The sequence below is a fragment of the Pteronotus mesoamericanus genome, unplaced genomic scaffold, assembly GCF_021234165.1.
Source record: "Pteronotus mesoamericanus isolate MK-2021 breed Mesoamerican mustached bat unplaced genomic scaffold, CSHL_Meso_final contig_130, whole genome shotgun sequence".
Taxonomy (NCBI): Eukaryota; Metazoa; Chordata; class Mammalia; order Chiroptera; family Mormoopidae; genus Pteronotus; species Pteronotus mesoamericanus.
The window spans coordinates 24,313,329-24,335,541 of record NW_026555060.1 but is presented as its reverse complement, the minus strand read 5'-3'; the positions used below and the strand labels follow the sequence as shown (position 1 = coordinate 24,335,541).

Genomic DNA, 22,213 nt, shown 5'->3' with positions numbered 1-22,213 from the left:
TCTGTCATAAAGTGTTAGGGAAGGAGCCATGCTTTGTGTCTCATTCAGGGAGCATGAGGACTAAGAATAGGCTATGAATATTCACCACCCAAAGTCAAGTCTCCTTCTGTCACCATTTATTTCCCCTTTACCCTCTTTTACCTCCCTCCAGCCCTTTGTCCCTCTAGTAATCACCATACTGTTGTCTGTGTCCATAAATTTTTTTTTTTTTGTGGGGGTGGTGGTGAACACAGAATACAGTATATGGATGATGTATTGTAGAGTTGTATACTTGAAACCTATATGATTTTATTTAACCAGTGTTGCTCCAATAAATTCTGTAAAAATAAAAAAAAATAGGCTATGATTTTAGCAATTAGCAAGCTCTTTGCTTTAAAAGATTGAGATAAAAGCTTGATCCTAGGTAGTAAATATTTTAGCATCATAAGCAAGGAAGTTTGTTAGTGAAAGGATGGAATGAGAAGATTTTAGTTGCTTGGTCATAACAAGGCCAAAAGATGGTATACATAGTTTTTTGTTTTAAGGGATAGGTCTCCTAAATTGTTGGCCAAGGAAACACAATCTCTTTCAATAGAAGAAATGCTAAATGGGATCCAGAATAACAGTAACCTTGGAAAGATGCACACTTCTTATAAAACAGGAAGAAATAATGTGGTGAGAAAAGAAAAAGGCATTTTGTGGTGGTAAACATTTAAAGTGGGAGAACTCAAGATTTAAAGTCCTCTGAGAGAATGGACATGTTAGAGGCATATAAAGGTGTGAAAGGGTTTGAATCTACTGCTTTAATAAGAAATATAAAAAGGGATTATGAGAGAAAATTTTAAATGTGTAATCAACAGTAGAGTTGAGATTAGGTTATGTAGTATTTTTTAGAGTGGAACCAACCAGGAAAGCTTATATTTAGTTTTTTTCCTAGCACTAATCACGAATCTGGCTTTGAGAAAGAAAGTGGATGCTATATGTTTTCCAGGAAAGAAGACAAGCAAGGTTCAAATGAAAGATAATATTGGACACTTGTCCTTATGAATGATATCAGTGCTTCATCTGTCATATATAATAAACATTTTTTCCCAGTTTGTCATTTGCTTTGAGTTTATTTATGGTGAACAGTTAGATTGTTTGTATTTTGGGCTATTAAAAACAATTCTGAAGTAAACATTTTTTAAATGTATGTCTTTCTGTGCATGTTCAAGAAGCCTATAGAATAGATTGCTAAAATTAAAATGTGTGTTAAAATTTAGGCATGTGTTAATTTTTTTCACACATAGGTTTATCGAGAAATCATTCCTGTATCATACAAATTATCTGTTAAAAGTGTACAAGTCATTGGTTTTCAATATATTTTTAGAGTTGTACAGCCATCACTGCATCCATTTTAGAACATTTTATAACCCCCAGAAGAACCCCTGTGCACGTTAGTAGTCACTCCCAATAATTTCCTCCCCCTCAGTCTCAGTTCCTAGCAACTATTGATCTGCTTTGTATTTCTATAAATTTGCCTATTTTGGACATTCCTCATAAAGAGAATCCTACAACATCTGGTCTTCTGTGACTGGCTTCTTTCACTTAGCATAATGTTTTCTAGGTTCACTCAGGTTTTAGTATGTACCAGCACTTCACTCCCTTTTACTGATTAGTAATATTCTATTATATGGTTTATACCTACCGCATTTTATTCATTAATTCATCATTTGACTTCTTTCCATTTGGCCATTATGAATAGGAACATTTGGTCGGGAACATTTATGTACAATTTTTTGTGAGAATATATGTTTTCCATTTTCTTCGGTCCTACATTCATGAGCTAACTACTATGTTTAACCTATTGAGAAACTCCTGTTAAACTTTGAAAGATAATGCCGAATTACCTTCTAAAATTTACCAGACTGGCAAAGTACAAGCTCATGCCTCCAACAGTATAGAGAGTTCCTATTTTTCTGCATTGTGGCCAGCACTTAGAATTCTCTATCTTTAATGTGTTGCTAGTTTATTGACAAGTGATAATCTATTTTGATTCACATTTCTCTGATTCCCAGTGAGCCTCTGCTTGATTATTGTTTTCGTGTATGTGTTTGTCAACTTTTAGTGTTTTTTATTTTGGGAATTATTTCTTTATATCATTTTGGCATTTTGGGCTAGAGGTTATTTTTTTTAAATTCACAATTTCTAGGCGCTCTTAAATTCTCTCAGTTCTTTGTGCGTTAAATGTGTGTTGCAAATATTTTCCCTCATTCTCTTTTGTGTCTGTTAACTTTGTTAATGGTATCTTTTAATGTTTGGCTCTTTATTACTTTTTCCAAAAGAATTACCTAATATCCTAACTCCAGGCAATTCTCCACAGATAGGAAATACCTACTCTATCAAGTACATTTTCCTGTATATGTGAGTCATTTTTTGGACCTTTCTATTTCACTAATCTATTTGTGAGTTCTTAAGCCCAGACAACCCTGATATATAGCTTTAAAACATACTTTGATATTTATCAACACATATTTCCTAATACTGTACTTTTTCATAATTGTTAGTCATTTCCACATTATTCTAATCGAACTTTTTTTTAGCTTTTTCAGTTTCAGTTTTAAGAAATCTGTTAGGATTTTCATTGGGGTTACATTAAATTTATAGATTTTATTTATTTACTTATTTCCACAAGTCCATGAAATTTCCATTTATTATAGTTTTATATCATACTAGTTCAAATGGGTTTCTCTACAACTACTCCATCATAGTTCCTTTGGATTTCAGTTATATTTAGCATGTGACTTTACCAAAGACTTCAAATCTAAATAAACATAGAATTTCAAATTATTAACTTCTGGATGAAATGGTTAAGAAATAAAGTCATTAGATGATGGTTGGGGTTGTTCATTTCCAACAACACAGTGTGTTGAAATGTTTCTTCTGATGCAACAGTTATAAATGAGAACCTTCCAAAATCAAGGGCGGAATCAAAGTACAATAAAAGAAGCTTCTGCAACTTATACCTCCCATAGTCCTAAGCCTCTGCCAGTAGCAAGGTAAAACATATTTCCTGAATATTAAGTGGGTTTTCAGTATTTCCATGCAGTTGAGTTTTCAGAGATAGAAGCTCAACACTTATCATTAATGTATGTACATCTTGGCTCTGGTTGTATTAATTTTTCCTGAAGAGTTTAATACCCATCCAAGTCCAAAGCTGGAAGAACACATACACTTGTATGGTAACATGCAAGAGCAGACTGTAAAAGCACAGGCTGGCTGAGCTTTGGCAGCCCTGTGGGGAGTTTTCTTCCACAAAAGCCAAGAAAACAGTCCTGCTGAAGAGACCAATGGAGTAAGTGTAGGAAGAGATAGAAACATTCTTCTCTTTCACTTATTACCTACCACCCTGACTTTTTGAAAGGTAGATGGTATTAAGAAAATTTAGTTGTGTTTGTTTTTATTTTTAATTGTGAGCTAGTGCTTCTCCATATCTTCTTCGTTTCTGGTTTTGACGTGTCACCTTAGCTGCCTGTGGTACCATATTAGGAATCTTATCAATAAGTGGGTAGCCTCTTCATTAATCAATTTATTTGTCAATGCTTCATATCTGAGTGGGTTCTTAGAGAGGGGGCACACCAAGAATGACAGCTACACCATGAGGTGGTTCCCCACTGTCCTCTGCCAGACCCAGCTGCTAAGCTGACCCACCTTTAAATTTTCTGAAAAAAGTGATATCTTTACAGTATTAAGTCTTTCCATCTAGATTGTTATGTCTTTATTTTATTTATTTTTAAAAACTTTTATTTATTATTTAAAGATTTTATTTATCTACTTTTAGAGAGAGGGGAAGAGAAGGAGAAAGAGAGGGAAAGAAACATCGATGTGAGAAAGAAACATTGATGGGTTGCCTCTTCCCAAATGGGGACCAAACCTGCCACCTAGACATGTGCTCTGACCAGGAATCAAACCTTTCACTTTGAGGGACAGTGCTCTACCAACTGAGCCACATAGGTCAGGGCTGTTTTTATGTCGTTTAATTAAATTATATATTGTTGATTATATAGTTCCTGAAACCATGTACTTTAACTTAATTGTTACAGCTATCTTTTGCTTCTGTAATAGACTAGAAATAAAACTACAGTGGAACGAATCACCTAATTTCCTTCTTGCCAACCCCCTCAGTCCTTCACAGTGGCTACCATCATGTATTTAAAGCAAAAACAGATCACGATACTCTTACCTAAAGCCATCGGCTGACTTGTCCATGCTCTTAAAATCCAAACTCCTTACCCAGGCTGTCAGATCCTTTTGTGGTGTGGCCTCTGCCTACCTGCCATCTGTCTCCATTCTGTACCACTGCACGAACTCGAGCTGAGGTTTCCTTTGATTTTGTTTTTCTGTAGATCAATTTTCCCATGGTCTCTTTTCTCTTTCAAAGGAACCTCTCTGTGTTTGTATGTATTACACATGCATTCTTTTAAATGTTTATTTGATGATTATTTTTATTTTGTTTTCATTTTATGTGATTGAATGAAACCAGAAACCTAGCTCTTATAAACCAGGAATCTAGAAAAGTATTTGGTTTATCAGAATTTATGTGAGAAAAGATCAAAAGTGTTTATTTTCTCCAAATTTTATTGCTTGTAAAAATATATTTAATTATATAGGTAGGACTACGTTGCCAGATAAAATATATGGGATTCCCAGTTAAATTTGAATTTCAGATAAACAGTGGATTTTTCTTTAATGTAAGTGTATCTCATTCAGTATTTGGAATATACTTAATACTGAAAAAATATTTTCATCTGATATTTAAATTCAACTCGGCGTCTCGTGTTTTACTTGCCCCATCTTGCAGCCCTAGTTAGATGCCAGCCCTCTAGCAACCCAACTTCTTGGGAATCCAACAGACAACCAGCAAATGGGTTTAGAAAGCTCTTCACTTTCTGAAATAGGCTTCACAAAGGTCCTTGCTCAAATTGCATGTACTTTGTGACATAATTAAGCCTTTCTTAGTATGTTATTGCTTTTTATTTTTAGCTATTTAACCTTCTTATTAAAAAGTTAGTTTTATTTTTTTCAACTACAGATTCTTTACCTTACTTACATAAGGACCCTACATAATTTTATCCCAGCTAATCTTTCAGCCATCATGAACCTATGCTTGAATGGAATTATGCAATTTGCTTTCGTGTCTTTGTTCGTGCTGTTCCTTGTGTGTAAAGGCCTAAATCCCTCCCATCTATGGCTGTCCCGTCGTTGAGTGTCCACGTCGTGCACAGTCCCTCCCCAGGAGAGCTTCCTCATCCTCACAGCTAAAAGGGATTTCTTTGATCTCTGAGCACCATATTCTAGGTTGTAACTACTTTTATTTGGGGAGGATGAATATTTAAAAATTGTAGTAAGAATATTTGCATGAGATGTACTATCTCAATAAAATTTTAAGCTAAGGTACAGTATAACCATAGATAAGTTATACAGCTGATCTCTAGAACTTATTCCTCTTATATAACTGGAACTTTGCCTCTGTTGAAAAGCAGAGGCTTCTCTTCCTCTGAGCTGCCAGCAACCACCGTTCTACTATGCTTCTGTGAGTTTGACTATTTTAGATATCTCTTACAAGTAGGATCATCCAGTATTTCTTCTGTGACTGGCATATTTCACTTAGCATAATGTCCTCAAAGTTCTTACATGTTGCCACATATGGTAGGATTTCCTTCTTTGTAAGCCTGAATGATATTCTGTATCATGTGTGCCACAATTTCTTTATCCATTCATTCCTTACTGGACATTTAGGTTGTTTCAGCATCTTGGCTACTGTGAACAGTGCTGCAATGAGCATGAGAGTGCAGGTATCTTTGAGATCCTGATTTCAGTTCCTTTGGATTAAATACCCAAAAGTGGAGTTGCTGGATCACATGGTAGTTCTATTTTTAATTTTTTGAGGAACCTCCATATTGTTTCCCATAGCAGCTGTACCTTGTTAGATTCCTACCAACAGTTTCCAAGGGTTTCAATTTTTATACATTGTCACCAACACTTGTCTTTTATTTTTTTGATAATGTCTATCCTAACATGTATGAAGTGATATCTCATTGTGGTTTTGATTTTCATCTCTCTAATGATTAGTGATGTTGAACATCTTTTCATATACTGTTGACCATTTTTACTCTCATATGTGTTCTTTGGAGTTCTTTGCCCAGTTTTTAATTGGGTTTTTTGGGTTTTTGGTAACTGAGTTATAGAAGTTCCTTATGTAATTTGGATATTAATACAGGGTTTGCAAAGGGGGCCTTGTCTTCTTTGTTTCGTCTTCCTACACTATGCTTAGCATTGTTCTTTTTAACATTCGACACTTAGGGTATGTTTGTTAAGTGAATTTAATGAGCAACCTGGCTTCCAAGTGAGCACCAAATTTGAAAGGCCCTAGAGAGGAATTTGTGTAGACCCTCTGTGACAGCAGTGAGAAGTGGTAATTGAGAATGCAAAGGACTCTGGTTCAATACCCAGTCAAGGCACATGCCTAGGTTGCAGGCCAGGTCCCTGGTTGGGGACATGCAAGAGGCAGCCCATGGATGTTTCTCTCACATATCTCTCACACATGGATATTTCTCTCCCTCTCTTCCTCCCTCTCTTCCCCTATCTCCAAAGATAAATAATAAAATCTTTAAAAAAAAGCAAACTCAGGAATATAAAATTCTTCATACACACACACACACACACGCACACACACACACACACAGTTTCACTGACTGAAGCAAATAAGGATTGATAGGGACTGATAATGTTTAATTTTAAATGCTAGGCTAATAGAAGAAATTGAAAAATCCTAAAATATAATGGCATATTATTAGAATTTTCTGCAAATATAAACTTCTTTTAGACTTACTGAGAAAAGTCTCATAAGTAAATTCTTTAAGTTTTAGTATGTGAGAATATTATATCCTAACTCAAATTACAACTTTGTACAATAATCTTCTTTTAATTGAATTTATTGGGGTGACATTGCTTGATAACATTATATAGTTTTCAGGTATACAATTCTGTAATACATCTTCTGTGTATTGTATTGTGTGCTCACCACCTCAAGTCAAGCCTCCTTCCACTTCTCTTCATTCTCCCTTTACCCTCTTGTACCTCTCCCCTCCCTGCTTTCCCTCTGGCAGTCACCATACTGTTGCCTGTGTCCGTGAGTTTTTTGGTTTCTTTCTCCACCCCCCCCCCTGCTTATTTCCTTCACCTGTATCACCCAGTTCCCCACGCCCACCCCCACTCTGACAGCTGTCAGTCTGTGTTCTCTGTCAGTCTGTTTCTATTTTGTTTGTTAGTTTATTTTGTTCATTTGATTCCACGTAGGAGTGAAATCTTCTGGTACTTGTTCCCTGCCTGGCTAATTTCACTTAGCATAATACTTTCCAGGTCCAGCCTTGCTATTGCAATGGTAAGAGTTCCTTCTTTTTTTGGCTGAATGGTATTCCATTGCGTAAATGTACCACAGCTTTTTTTATCCACCCATCTACAGATGGACAGTTGGGCTGCTTCCAAATGTCAGCTATTATAAAAATACTGCAGTGAACATAGGGATCCATATATTCTTTCCAATTAGTGTTTTGGGTTTCTTTGGATACATTCCCAGCAATGGAATTGCTGGGTCATAAGGTAGTTAATTTTTTAATTTTTGATATAATTCCATACTGCTTTCCATGGTGGCTGCACCCGTCTGCATTCCCACCAACAGTGAATGAGTGTTCCCTTTCTCCACATCCTCACAAACACTTGTTCTTTGATTTATTGATCATAGCCATTCATACAGGTGTGAGGTGATACCTCATCGTGGTTTTAATTTACATTTCTCTGATGATTAGTGACACTGAGCATCTTTTCTTATAATAATAAATATTCTTAATGCACTTTAGCTATCAAAAGCAATGCACCAACAGTGGACTAGGGTTCCTTTTGTCCACAGCCTCGCCAGCACCTGTTGTTTGTGGATCTGTTTATGATGGCCATTCTGACCGGTGTGAGGTGGTACCTCATGGTGGTTTTGATCTGCATTTCTCTGATGGCTAGTGATGCTGAGCATCCTTTCAAATGTCTCTGGGCCCTCTGTATCTCCTCCTTGGAAAAGCGTCTGCCCAGGTCCTTTGCCCATTTTTTGATTGGATCGTTTGTCTTTTTGGAGTGGAGTCGAGTGAGTTCTTTAAATATCTTGGAGATCAAACCTCTATCTGATGTATCATTAGCGAATATATTTTCCCATATGGTTGGCTCCCTTTTCATTTTGCTGTGCTGAAGCTTCTTATTTTGATGAGGTCCCACTTGTTTATTCTTTCCTTTATGTCCCTTGCTTTAGGAGACATATCAGTGAAAAAATTGCTGCGTGGGATATCTGAGAGTTTCCTGCCAATGTTCTCCTCTAGGACTTTGATGGTGTTGTGACTTATATTTAAGTCTTTTATCCATCTTGAGTTTATTTTTGTGTGTGGTGTCAGCTGATGATCCAATTTCAATTTTTTTGCATGTAGCCGTCCAGCTCTCCCAACACCATTTGTTGAAGAGGCTATTATGGCTCCATTTTATGCTTCTGCCCCCTTTGTCAGATATTAGATGCCCATAGAGACCTGGGCTTATTTCTGGGCTTTCTATTCTGTTCCACTGGTCTATGGGTCTGTTCTTGTGCCAGTACCAAATTGTTTTGAGTATAGTGACTTTGTAGTTGGAAGGCGGTGTGAAGTTTCCTCAAAAAGCTGAAAATGGAACTGCCTTTTGATCCAGTGATTCCCCTGCTGGGAATATACCCTAAGAACACCAAAACGCCAATACAAAAGAACCTATGTACCTCAATGTTCATAGCAGCACAATTTACAATAGCCAAGTGTTGGAAGCAACCTAAGTGTCCATCAGTAGATGATTGGATCAAAAAATTATGGTACCTATACACAATGGAATACTACGCAGCAGAAAGGAAAAAAGAACTACAAAACTTCGCGACAGCATGGATGGAACTGGAGAGCATTATGCTAAGCAAAATAAGTCAGGGGGCGAAAGACAAATACCATATGATCTCACCTATAAGCGGAACCTAACCAACAATACAAAGATGCAAGGAAAATATGACCAGCAACACTGAAAGGAAAAGAAATCAACAGAGACAAGAGGGAAGGAGGGAGGGGCGGGCAGGGAAAGGGAAGGGAAGGGGAAAGTCAAGGAACATATAGCAAGGACTCATGGACAAAACCAAAGGGGAAGAGCTGAGGGAGGGGAGGAGGGAAGGGGCAAGGGAAAGTGGTGGGGGGGAGGCAGAGACAAATGTATTAAGAAAGAAAGAAAGAAAGAAAGAAAGAAAGAAAGAAAGAAAGAAAGAAAGAAAGAAAGAGAAGGAAGGGGGGAGGGGAAGGGGAGGGGAAGGAAGGAAGGAAGGAAGGAAGGAAGGAAAGAGAGAAAGAAGAAAGAAAGAAAGAAAAGAAAGAAAAACAAAAAAACAAAACAAAAAAAAAGCAATGCAAATCTTAAGTATAGATTCTGCTTAAGGAAACAGGATTAATACATTTTAAGAATAATACCATCTAGATTACATGCTTAAGCATGTGATTGCTGACCTAATATGAATAATTTATTACTCAAGAATTATGAACAGCTACTTTGTTGTATTGCATATCATGACATTATAAATACACTATTCCAGACATTTGTTTAAAATTCCAAGGAAAAAGATGATGTAGTAGCTAATCATAACACTAGGTGGTGGTAACTGATTTTAGAAATTAAAGTGTGAAGATATTTCTAACATATGTGCTCTTTTTTTGAGCTCGAAAACATTTAGTGCAGCTTACATTTCAGAAGGCAAGGAGGGAAAAATTTGCAAGACTATATAGTACCATCTCAATGTATTTGGGCTGCTCACCTCAACTCTCTCTTTTTCCTTTGAATGCTATAATCCCGTGATTCTCAAATTTGTTGGTGCCATGCCCTTTACATTCTTAAAAATTAATGAGCATCCTAAAGAGCTTTAGCTAATGTGAGTCATAAGCAAATAATGATCAGTGTTTCTGTTAGAAATGAAGACTGAGACATTTAAGCCCTGGCCAGGTAGCCCAGTTGGTTAGTGTGTCCTCCCAATAGGCCAGGGTTTTGAGTTCCATCTGGTTAGAGCACATTCAAGAAGCAACCAATGAATGCACAAAAAAATGAAACAATAAATCGATGTTTCTCTCTGTCTAAAAAATCAATTTAAAAAGAAACCAGAAATATAAAAAGGTTTTTAAATTCATTTTAAAATAACAATAATACACCCAATACTTATTAATATAAATTTTTATCTAATAACTATTTTCCAAAACAAAAAAAAAATTGGGTTAGCCAAAAAATCTGTTTCTTTTTTTTTTTTCAGTAAAATAAATGACACATTTTTCATTTTTACCGATAACTTTATTGGTTTGGATATTTTGAGTATATCAGCTATTTCCTGTGTTGTTTAAAGTTAATTGCTCTCAGTGAATTTCTTGATTTATTCTCTCTTAACTTCAACTGGTTTACCCTGCCATGGAACATCGTCCAGTGAGAAATCTCCAGCACAGAACTGCACAAACCACTTTTGACTCATTCGATCAGTCACAGCACCTTCTCCATACACTGCACAAATCTTTTTTTTTTTATTTCAGTTGTGTTTTTACGTTTCTTGAAATAATAAAGCATAAGATACCAAAAATGTTGAGTATTTTCTTCCATCTTCAATATTAAAATGGCTACATAAAAATTCACCAATTTTTATGTTTTTAAAAAATGCATGCTGATATGACAGCTGTCACAATACAGTCTAACAAAATTGTTTGAATGAAGTTAAAGACAGCTGAGCACTACTGGAGCCACCTTACAGAAGAAAACCAAAAACTTTTTGTCCAACCCAATAGTAAGAAGAGTTACTTTGTTTTAAATTTTTTAAATCCCTTTAATGTCTAGGTTACTAGTAGAGAGCTGGATTCTCATATTTGTTTATAGATTTAATTTGCTGGACTATAGCGTATCATTTAGTCTCTGGAAAATTTCACTCCACATTCTTATGAAAGTGTAAGAATGAAAAAGGCAACTAATGGCTTTTTATGAAAATCATTTTAATTTCTTATAGTCTCTCAAAGGGTATTATGGATCCCTAGGAATCCAAAACTACAATTTGAGAACTACTGCTGTACCTCCTCTGTGCCTATAAGAAGCTTATGAAGAAATATAAACCATATGCATATGTGCTTCCTTTTAATTTTGAATTTATAGTCCTAAAGGTTAAACTACCAGTGTTTGGCTTATACCATCTGGATGTTGTATTTAAGGATACATAGTAAAATATTTACAACAAAAATGAATGAGTTGATACTACATTAATTGACAAGAAAAACATAATTTCGTAATAGGAAAAAAAAAGACAAAGGTGACCAGGTAGTTGAAGGATGCAAAGTTATATATACATTGTGTTTTCAATAGCTGTACTTTTTAACTAGAAAATATTTCTTATTAGAAATACTTATAGACCCAATTATTATTATAGTTCTATTTAATGTACACTAGCTGAGAGCTGCAGTCTATGAAGACTTCAGTATCATCACAATTCCAACCCTGTTGTGAAACAGCCTCTTACCTCTTCACTCTCTCTGCTGTGTTCTTTCTGACCCACACCCAGGAGGTCAGCCCTCCCCTCTGTGCTCATGGTTCCTGGCACTGTGTGTCCGGCCCTGGCCTCTCTCCCTGTGCTCCCGAGCCTCGCTTCCAGCTGAGTATCCGCCTCCAGGCAGAAGTCCTAAAGGTCCCTCAGTCTCAGTGCATGTAAAGCCAAGCTCATGTTCTCCCTTCATATCACTCCAGAACCTGCTCCTCCTTCATCCTTTCCTTTAATTAATCACCACTCTTCAGATTTCTAGGCCAGAAAACTTTAAGGAAGCTTTGATAATTTTTCACCCCTTAAATATATTGATTTTTCATATCTCTTTGCAGTTTTCTCTGCCTTGAATTTTCTTCTTATCCTATTCTTGACCTGGAAAATTCCTACATATACTTAAAGATTCATCTCAGGTGTTACCACTTCTGTAACAGTTAGCTGATGATCTTATATGCTGTAAGTGTGGGTGTGTTTGTATAAATAGAGAGAGAATACACATTTTTTTTAATCTGTCTTCCTTGATAAGTTAATAGCCTTTGTAAGGCAGGTACTGTGTTTTATTCTTCTTTATTTCCCTAGTCTTAAGCACACTGCCTAGGTTTATTTGCAGGAGAGAAGGATGTTACCAACTGTCCATGTCTCAAGTATTATGCAAGTTCACTGCTACCCAACAATAAATTTTATAAATCATCATTATATCCATTTGTTTTTCTAAACCAAAGTCAATTTAATTAGTTGTTTTGCATGGATATGATAAAGTACCTTTCCTTGTTTATTTTTGACAATAATTCCTTAGTTTCAAAGCAAAAATGCCTCCATTAAAAAAGTTAACACTGAATATAAAGTTTCATAAATACATTTTTTTAAATCCTCACCTGAGAATATGTTTGTTGATTTTAGAGAGAAAAAGGGGGAAGGAGAGAGTAGGAAAGAGAAACATTGATGTGAGAAAGAAACATCGATCAGTTGCCTTCTGTATGCACCCCTACTGGGGGTCAAACCCACAACCTGGGAATGTGCTCTGACAGGGAATCAAACCTGCAACCTTTTGGTTTATGGGACAGTGCTCAAACCAGCTGAGCCACCTGGCTAGGCCTTATAAATACATTTAATGTACATCTGAAGTATCACAATGGTATTTGATACTGAAGTATCACAAAGGATCTAATGGTATTTTATAATGAGTAGTACTATAACGACGACTTGATATAAATTCTTAACAATAAATATGTGCTAGGTTTTAAGTATTGTTTTGGCTAAAAGTAAAAGTTTTAGAATAGAATATATATATTATACGATGAGTATACACACATATTTACATACAAGTACTTTTCAGGTTTATGTGTACTAATACAATGCTACTTTTTTTTTTTTTCAGAACTTCTTGGTATACATGAACAAGCAGCTGTAGGATTCTTAACATTAATGGAAGCTTTAAGATACTGTAAGGTAAGTTGATTTTTAAGGTACTTTGAATGGTTTTTATTCATGTGTTCACTGCTGTGGGTAGTATTTTTCTTCTGTGGTAACATAGCTTACTGCTGTTCTTACAGACTCCCTTCAGATTCTTCCTGGTCTCCCTTCCTAAAGTGACAGGCTTATCAAAGGTAGAGTTGAGCTGGCTGATCAGGCTGAATTCCCCATTTGTGAGGTTTGTTCCTTTTTGAGGGCTGGGAGGAAGAACCCAGTACAAAATAATTAGGAAAATAGGGACATTTATTGTTGAATATAAGTATATTTTTTGGTAAAGTGAGGGAAAGGAATGTTCTGTTTCTTCCTCACCAACTAACGTTATGCTTCACTGAAACAACTGGTAATGCTTTATCAGGCAAAGAAAAAGAATCTGCTAAGTGCCTGAAATTCTGACTTTTGTCTGTCCCATCTGAAAAATGATTTCACACTAAAAAGGGAACTCCAGGCATTTAACAGCATTAAACTCTTTAACACATGTGCTAAGTTTAGAAACTCTCATTTATTGTTATATATTTCATTACTTTCCTACACAATCCGAATTAACTATTGGATATTCCAAATAGTTTTAAATGGGGTTTAAATCATTAATGATTTGCACTTAACATGTCCTCATTTTGGAGGAGGAAAGAAAACCTACTTTTCTTTTCCATTTTATTGATAGAATGGTGGTTCCATGGCAGTGGTTCTGGTGGTGGCGATTAGTTTTAACAACAGTAACAGTGTCTTGTGCCCACACTGCCTCCTTCCCTTGCTCCCTCAGTCCGTCTGCCCTCCCTCCCTCCCTCCCCTCTCTTCCCTCTTTTAAGCAGATAGCATTCCTCTTTCATGACAACACTTGGACAGGGGTGATATGGTATGAAAATCAAATAGGCTTCATCCTGCACTTATTCATTGGCAATGAGCATAATGTTGAACAGTAGCAACTCTTCTTTTTAGTGACTTTAATTATACAAGCTAAAACTATTGAGTCAGCCTGAAAATTATAGAATCAAGCTGCATTCTCTTCTAACACATGCACACACATGTGCACACAGAAATATATATATATTTATATATTCTAAAAATGTGTGTGTGCACACAGAAAAAGTGATAACTATATAGAGGTGATGGATATGGTAATTCGCTTGATGGTAGTGATCTTTAATATATACATATATCAAAACATTAAGTTCTACACCTTTAGTATATACAACTTCTATATGTCAGTGATATTTTAATAAAGCTGTTTTTTAAGAAGTGTATGTGTGGGGGCATGAATATATGTGTGTGTTGCAGGAGATGAGAGTATGGCAATGTTTACTTTGATATTTTCACCGTGTGGCCTGTAGGGCCCTGACAATCTGGAACTTGCCTGTCCTTCCAGATCAGCATCACTCTCTCCATTGCTGCACTCCAGCCATGCTGGTCTCCTGTCGTTTCTTAAACACACCTTGCCCTTTCCAGTCTGATAGGCCTTCCTACTTGCTATCATTTCTGCCAGGAATAGTCTACTCTCCCCTTCAGGTCCTACTTCAAATGTGCCTCAAAGGCCCTTTCCTTGACCATGCCCCCAGTGACAATTTCCAATGTTATTTCGTAGGAACAATCACTCTATAATGATCTTTCTTGTTTACTTATTTTATTTTTATAATCTCAAATGTGTTTTTCTGTTGTCATCCCTAATGGAATATAGATGCTTTGAAGGTAATTGGTCACATTGTTTCTTGGTACATAGTAGGTGCTCAATAAATATTTGTTGCATGGATGAGTGGAAAATTCAACCATAATCGTAAGCTTTTCTAAATGTGTGCTTTTGCTTTTCTCTATCTGTGAGGTACAACAGAGGAATGTCTGTTCCCCCAGAATCGTAGTAGAAAGTCACAGCTGCTGCATGTTTCCCTGTTAACATGTTGCTCCAGATTCTAGCAACAACTGTGCTGTTTGATAAGATTTGAAGATTCCTTTTGTGGCAGACACAGCATACCAACACTTGGCTAGAGGAAAGGCAGAACTGCTAGTTACTGACAGCTCCCAACCAGAGAGGGCCTCCAGGCAGGGCCACCCAGGGTTACACCTGGGACCAGGCCACCAGCAAGCTGCCACCCTAGGGGACAACTTATGTATGGGAATGGGTGGCCCTGCCTGGAATCAGCTAGGTTTCATGGGCTCAGGGTGGCTTGGCTAATTTGAATAGTTTCCATGAACTCTTTTGCATAAGGGCTGGCTGTCCCTTGTTGTGGGGTACCAGCTCCTGGGCCATGCAGGCAATGCCTAGTGGCCCGGAGTGGGAGAGACCTCTAAGGAGAGGGGCCGGGGGCAGGCTTACTCAGCAGCCTTGTTAAGGGAACTGACCGGCCTCAAGCCAGGGCCTCAAAACTGAGTCAAGGTGGCATTTTAAAAAAAATAAACTTTATTACACTGTGCTCTTCATATGTATATACTGTAGGTATTGTTATCAAAATCTATGTATGTTTACTTTATGCCAGGTGTTTAGAGAAGTGGAATTAAGGAAATATTTGTGTTTGTAAAAGTTTTGTGTATCTGAGCATTTCCCTACGGGTGGCGTAGCATATTGCCCTTTAGAAGTGAAATTAACATTTTCATATCATTTTGACCATACAGGGTGAGCAAAAGTAGGTTTATAAAGAACTCTGTCGAAGTGTGCTTGAGTATATAGCAAGTAGACTACAAGAATTGTGTAAATAATGAAGGCTGGCAATCTGAGCACTTGTGAGATTATACCTAAGTGCACTGTGCCATTGGGACATTCTTTTGAATTAATAAAACTGTTGTGATAATCATAACTTGCATGTCTTTTTCCATGCAAACAACTAATACAAATAAAAGGTATTTCTCTCCTGCTCTTCCCCTTCATCTCTCTCTCTGTCTATATGTATACACACATGAACAAGGAAGGTGATTCAGTGCTTTTGACCTTTTGAAGAATAGATATATAATTCACATATCATAAAATTTACTATTGTAAAGTATATAATTCAGTAGTTTTTATGTATTTATCACTTAATGGATTTTCCATTTTTTGACTATTATGAGTAATACTGCTATGAACATTCATGTATTAGTTTTTGTGAATGTGTTTTCATTTTATATTTAGCATTTGGCCTTTATGGATAACGCATTCTAGCACAACATTATTTCATTTAAATATGAATTGGACACTAGTTACATTTTAAATATTCATGGGCACATATCTAACAGACAGTATAAAATTTTCATTTGTTTGTTTATTTTGCTACATTTGTTCTAGGTTGGTTCTTACTTGAAATCTCCAAAATTTCCTATTTGGATTGTTGGCAGTGAAACTCACCTCACCGTATTTTTTGCCAAGGTATGATTACATTAGGAATTTTTAAAAAATAACATCAGCAAACAAGTAATGTAAGTCCATATTTAGTTTGGATCTTTGTGCAATTGTCAGTGTATTCCCACTAACAGTTGGATTTTTCCAAAATCTAAAATACTAATACTGAAGAACATATTGTTACACTGCTGTGATTTTGGAATTATTTCAATAAAATTTGTGATGACTTAGTTATGACTTCTTTACCTTTTCTGACTTTAGAGCTCTGGCTTCTTTTTAAGAAATCACTTGTGTTACAATAAAAATAATTGAATTTAAATGTTTGGGATTGTCCTTTTGTAGAGAAGGTTATCTCACTTACATGATGCGAAATAATTTTAGTTACAACATCTCCTAGGAAAATATTTTAAAATCTGTTAATGGTGTAATGGTATTAAAATCAGGTTCTCTTTTAAGATGGGATATTTCCTGTAGTTTTAATGTATACATGGTTATATATTGAAACAAATTAAATGCACTTGAATATGTTTCTTTTAAAATTCTGTCAACAAAAACTTTTCTAAATCCTAGCCTTTAACAGTGATATTTTTCTTTTACAACTGAGTGGTTCAGAGCTTTGGAGTCAGATAGAATTAGGATTGTTCTTAATAGCTCTTAGAATTGTTGTCAGGCTTAAATATAAAATATTTAGCAGTACGATTTATTACAAGTTAAATGCCCAGTAAATCTTGGCTGTCATTATCACTATCATCATCCTCATCATTTTTATTATTCTACAGACATTTTATTAAATGTCTCTTGTATTCCTAGATAGAATTTCTAGATGTTGGCCTGAAGGGGGAAATATGTAATTGTGTTTTGGTGTTTTGAGGGTTTCATAATTCTAATGCACTTTTGAATACTCCATTTTTTTTTTTTTTACTTCATGTAAGTTTACTTATGCGTGGTAAGAATTATGAATAGTATAACTTGTAGCAAAGACTGAACTGACAGTGCTAAATTTTGTGGATCTATTTCATTATTTATCACTGTATTTACTTTTGTTGTGCTAGCAAAAGTTGAGCTGGTTGATTTAGAGCAAGTTGTATACTATCTTTTCTTAACAGGGAAAGGTATAAAATACAAATCTAAAAATACAGACTGATGTGTTGCATTTAGTCTGGAAGCTTTTGCTGTTTGTTTTTCCTCTTAAAGTGGAGAGGAAGAAGTTAAAAGCATAATGTAAACTATAGAAACTGAGGAACTTCTAATTCCTGAGTGAGGATTTCATTTGACTAATTTTTGTATCAAGTGTTATAAATTTCCAGAAAAGAAAATCAGTTCCAATTTACATATGATGTATATGTTCAAGCCAATTATTATTTTATCTCCAACCTTATTCTTTAGCATTAAGAAAACTAATAAATTTTATATAACTATATGTTTCAAATGTAACAGATAATAAGATGAAAATATTTTAAACCTTAAATTTTATGAATGATATTTAAGAAATGATTTCTACTGTTTAAACAGCAGAAGACAGAAGGTTAATTCAAAGAACAGTGTCAATTCAGCTTTGTAAATATGCAGGTATTTTGTATTCAAGCATCTACGTGTTAGTTATGTTGATAAAGTTATGGGAGTGAATGACGCCCACCTTTCTATGAAATAAATATACACTAGTTACCTATTTTTCTTGGTTGTTCTGATAGCACGTGGTCCAATTGTGCTGTTGCATTTCACACAATGCATAGTTCCTACTTCCCACACTGTTTTTGTATGTAAGGTTGTCAGCTGAGAGCCTTGTCCAAGGAAGGGATGCTTTCATTTATCTTATACCTAGACCTCAACCACATACACTGAAATGTTGAATTAGAGATGCTAAGTACATATAGAGGAACACAAAAATTCCTGCAACACCAGGTGTAGGCCTGACCAAACAAACTCAGAGTATGCCATGTCAGTCAGAGGAGGCTTTTAAATCTTTCTTCATATATCTGCATCCCCGGAGCTACTAATAATCCTGATAGAAAAATGCACACACACATAAATGGTCATAGAGAATTTTATAGTAAGCTTTAGGTTCTTCAACTATTATAAATCTTAAAAGTGATATACATTGCCCTGGCTGGTGTGGCTCAGTTGGTCGGAGCATTGTCTGGTAACAGGAAGCGGATTCGATTCCTGGTCAGGGTGCATACCTAGGCTGTGGGCTTGATTCCCATTCTGGGGATGTATGATCCCTGGTCCAAGCATCTGCAGGAGGTGATGAGTTGAGGTTTCTCTCACATTGTCGTCTCTCTCTCTTCCTTCCTCTCTCTCTAAAAAGTAGTGAAAAAATAAAAATACCCTCAGGTTAGGATTAAAAAAATTTTCTTTAAAGGCATGTATATTAAGAATCTCATGTTGCTTTTGGAAGTCTTCAAATGATACTAATTGTTATTGTTCTAATGCTTACCTTTGTATTCTTCGAATCTGACAGTCTGGCACATAGTGTAGGGCAGTCATTAGTTTAATGAATTAAGGCTTTGAGTGAATTTTCCATACTCGGCTTCCAATGACATTTATATTTCTAAAATATTTTTTCACGAACTCATTTTGAAGCTTCTTAAATTCCTTTTAGTGTATTTTAGAACAGTTGGATTTGGATTGCTTAAACATGTCATCCTTTTTTAAAAAAGTTGCAGGTCAAGAATTTTCCCCTTTAGAATCAAGTACTATAAAACCAGAAAATCATATAAACGGTAAATAGGATTGATAATACTTCATACCACTTATTAGTTCCAGGTTCAATTTTTTAAAAAATAAAGTAATATTTATATAGTCTTTGCTATATAGGAAATACTATAAATTTTGCTGTTTTTTACATTACAACAAAATGTTTTACTTGGTCATTCTTTCTTTGGTATTTCTATATCTGAGCAAGTAATTTTGCTTGTGGGCTGTTTTCTTTTTGTTTGTTTGTTTGTTTTTGTTTTTGAGTTTTGAGTTTTGGTTTACTTGTCCTTGATAGGTTTGCTCACCTTGTGTTCCATGGCCTGAAATAAACAACTCTTTTTTCTCCTCCAGGAGCTTAGTGTAAAATTGTCTTTTTCTTTTTTTCTTTTTTCTTTTTTCTTTTTTCTTTTTTTAGCCTTTTTAAATTATTAAATCATTTTTTATTGTTATTCTATTAAAATTGTCCCAGTTTTTCCCCTTTTCCCCTCCTCCATCCATTCCACGCCCCACTCCCGCAATCAATTCCCACACTGTTGTCCATGTCTGTGGGTCATTCACACATGTTCTTTGTCTAGTCCTTTCCCCTTCTTTCCACCATTATCTCCCTCCCCTCTCCGGTCACTTTCAGTCTGTTTCATATTTCCATGCCTGTGGTTCTATTTTTTTCATTAGATTCCTCTTACAGGTTAGATCATATGGTGTTTGTCTTTGAACGACTGGTTTATTTCACTTAGCATAATATTTTCCAGTTCCATCCATGCTGTTGCATAAGGTAGAAGTTCCTTCCTTCTCTCTGCTGTGTAGTATTCTATTGTGTAAATGTACCAGTTTTTTTTAATCTACTCATGTACTGATGGACACTTAGGCTGTTTCCAGCATTTGGCTGTTGTAAATAGCACTGCTATGAACATAGGGGTGCATAAGTTCTTTTGAATTGCTGATTTGGGATTGTTAGGGTATATTTCCAGCAGCGGAATCACTCAGTCAAAATGTAGTTCCTTTTTAGTTTTTTAAGGAAATCCCATACTGTTTTCCACAGTGGCTGCACCAGTCTGCATTCCTATCAACAGTGCAGTAGGGTTCCCTTTTCTCCACATCCTCACCAGCACTCATTTGTTGATTTCTTAATGATGGCCATTTTGACAGGTGCGAGGTGGTATTTCATTGTGGTTTTAATATGCATCTCTCTGATGGCTAGTGATGTTGAGCATCCTTTCATATATCTATGGGCCCTCTGTATGTCCTCCTTGAAGAAATGTCTATTCAGATCCTTTGCCAATATTTTAATTGGATTGTTTGTCTTCCTGGTGTTGAGTCATATTTCTTTATATATCTTGGAGGTCAGACCCTTGACCTATGTATCATTGGCAAATATGTTCTCCCATACAATTGGTTCCCTTTTCATTTTGTTGATAGTTTCTTTAGCTGTGCAAAAGCTTTTTAATTTGATGTCGTCCCATTTGTTTATTTTGTCCTTTATTTCCCTTTATCGGCTAAAATATTGCTATGTGGGATATCTGAAATTTTCCTGCCTGTGTTTTCCTTGAGGACTTTTATGGTGTCATGACTTGTATTTAAGTCTTTTATCCATTTTGAGTTTATCCTGGTGTATGGTATACGTTGGTGGTCTAGTTTCATTTTTTTACTTATATCAATCCAGTTCTCCCACCACCCTTTATTGAAGAGGCTATCTTTACTCCATTTGATGCACATGCCCCCCTTTTCCAAATATTAATTAACCGAAGAGACTTAGGTTTGTTTCTGGGTTCTCTGTTCCACTGATCTATGTGTCTGTTCTTATGCCAGTACCAGACTGTTTTACAGTGGCCTTGCAGTATAGTTTGATATCAGGTAGCGTGGTCCCTCCTACTTTATTCTTCTTTCTCAAGATTCCTGAGGTTATTCGGGGTCTTTTTTGGTTCCATATAAATTTTTGAAATGTTTGTTCTAGGTCTGTGAAATATGCCATTGGTATTTTAATAGGAATTTTGTTGAATCTGTAGATTGCTTTGGGTAGTATGGACATTTTAATGATGTTAATTCTTCCAATCCATGAACATAGTATATGCTTCCATTTATTTTTATCTTCTTTAATTTCCTCAGTGTTCTATAATTTTCTGAGTACAGGTCTTTTACCTCCTCGGTTAAATTTATTCCTAGGTACTTTATTTTTCATGTTGTTACGGTAAATGAGATTTTTTCCCCTAGTTTTTCTTTCTGATATTTCATTGTAGGTGTACAAAAATGCCATTGATTTCTGAATGTTGACTTTGTGTCTTGCTGTTTTGCCAAATTCACTTAGTAGGTCGAGTAGTTTTTTGGTGGAGACTATAGGGTTTTCTATGTACACCATTATGTCGTCTGGCAAAAATGACAGTTTTACTTCCTCCTTTCCAATTTGGATGCCTTTTATTTCTTCTTCTTGTCTGATCACTGTGGCTAGAACTTCCAGTACTATGTTGAATAAGAGTGGTGAAAGCAGACATCTCTGCCTTGTTCCTGTCTTAAGGGGAAAGCTTTTAGTTTTTTCCCATTGAGTATAATGTTGGCTGTAGGTTTCTCGTATGTGGCTTTTATTATGTTGAGGTATGCTCTATTCCCACTTTGCTGAGTGTCTTTTTTAATCATAAATGGGCGCTAGATTTTATCAAATGTTTTCTCAGCATCTATTAATATGATCATGTGATTTTTGTCCTTCATTTTTTTTATGTGTTATGTATTACAATTGGCAAATATTGTATCTTCCTTGCATCCCTGGAATGAATCCCACTTGATCGCAGTGTATGATCTTTTTAATGTTTTTTTCTGAATCTGGATTGCCTGTATTTTGTTGAGGATTTTAGCATCTGTGTTCATCAGAAATATTAGCCTGTAGTTCTTTTTTTTGTTGTGTCTTTACCTGGTTTTGGAATTAGGATGATACTGGTGTCATAAAAAGAGTTTGGGAGTCTTCCCTCTTCTTGAATTTTTTGGAATAGTTTGAGATAGGAGTTAGTTCTTCCTTAAATGTTTATAAAAGTCTCCTGTGAAGCCGACCAGTCCAGGACTTTTGTGTGCCAGGAGTTTTTTGATTACTGCTTCGATTTCATTAGTTGTTATCAGTATGTTCAGGCTTTCTGCTGCTTCTTGGTTCA

The 22,213-nt window shown here is 35.8% G+C and overlaps 1 protein-coding gene across 3 annotated transcripts in view; it reads left to right on the top strand.

The window, feature by feature from the left end:
* Positions 1-22,213, top strand: part of MINDY3 (MINDY lysine 48 deubiquitinase 3) — a 101,647-nt gene that overhangs the window by 28,771 nt on the left and 50,663 nt on the right. For 2 of the 3 annotated variants that reach the window (XM_054593434.1, XM_054593451.1), the window contains 2 exons: positions 12,987-13,057; positions 16,329-16,409. In XM_054593434.1, the coding sequence (XP_054449409.1) occupies positions 12,987-13,057; positions 16,329-16,409 (152 nt within the window). The remainder of the gene's footprint in view (positions 1-12,986; positions 13,058-16,328; positions 16,410-22,213) is intronic. The other variant, XM_054593442.1, reaches the window with a different exon arrangement.